The sequence below is a fragment of the Merops nubicus genome, unplaced genomic scaffold (assembly GCF_000691845.1).
Source record: "Merops nubicus isolate BGI_N331 unplaced genomic scaffold, ASM69184v1 scaffold41665, whole genome shotgun sequence".
Lineage (NCBI taxonomy): Eukaryota > Metazoa > Chordata > Aves > Coraciiformes > Meropidae > Merops > Merops nubicus.
This window is the reverse complement of record NW_008608362.1, coordinates 1930-2727: the sequence shown is the minus strand read 5'-3', so window position 1 is coordinate 2727 and position 798 is coordinate 1930. Positions and strand designations below refer to the sequence as shown.

Genomic DNA, 798 nt, shown 5'->3' with positions numbered 1-798 from the left:
CCTGTTTTTTTTGGTGGGGGCTTCCCCACCAGTACCCTACATCTCCTCCTGGGTGTTTCCCCCACCTTGCTCTCACCCCAAAAAGGTGGAGAAACACATCAAGGAGGGGCTCAGCACCAAACTCCCAACGTCAGGGGTCTGGTGCTTCCCCCAAAACCTGCATCTTCACACACCCCCCCACCCATCCTGCCCGTGGGCACCTTCTCCTGCTGGAGCACCCACACCCAGCGCCACCCACCCCCAGAGGAGACACAGGGTTGTGGGAACCCACTTGGGGCAGAGACCGCGCTCGGCAGCCGGACAGGAGACCCCAAGGAGCCCCCCAGGGAGGGGATGGGGACGTGGGGGGCTCTGCCACCCCCGTGTCCCCGGGCAGGGGACGTGGCAGGGACTGGCACCCACCTGCGCTTGCGGTTCTTGTGAGCCTGGAAGAGAAGAGGACACCAGGTATTAAACCCCACCGTGGGAGGTGTCCCAGGGCACCCAAAGGACCCTTGGGCTTGGCTTTGGATCCAAGCACCAGAGCCCTGCTGGTGCCACGGCGAGGGTGACAGCCCCCCCTGAGGCTTTACCATGAGGAAGGTGTAGTCATCCTCCTTGAGGTCCTTCTGGAGCTGGCGGGCTTCGTTGAGCAGGGTCCTGCAGTCCTCGGAGAGCTGCTTCATCTTGCCCTCCACCAGGTCGTGCTTGTGCCTCGCCTCCTCCCTCAGCTGGGCCAGCAGCGCCCGCTCCTCGCCCCACAGGAACTCGTGCAGCTTCTCAAACTCCTTCTTGATCTGCTCCTCCAGCCGCGTGGCT

At 63.7% G+C, this 798-nt stretch overlaps 1 protein-coding gene across 1 annotated transcript in view; it reads right to left on the bottom strand.

The window, feature by feature from the left end:
• Positions 1–402: 402 nt before the first annotated feature.
• The window catches only part of TRIM35 (tripartite motif containing 35), a gene marked incomplete at its 3' end in the record, with an annotated part of 2278 nt that continues 1882 nt past the window's right edge, over positions 403–798 (bottom strand). The window contains exons 3-4 of the mRNA XM_008940240.1: positions 573–796; positions 403–425 (exon numbers count right to left, since the gene is read on the bottom strand). Coding sequence (XP_008938488.1) covers positions 403–425; positions 573–796 — 247 coding nt within the window. The remainder of the gene's footprint in view (positions 426–572; positions 797–798) is intronic.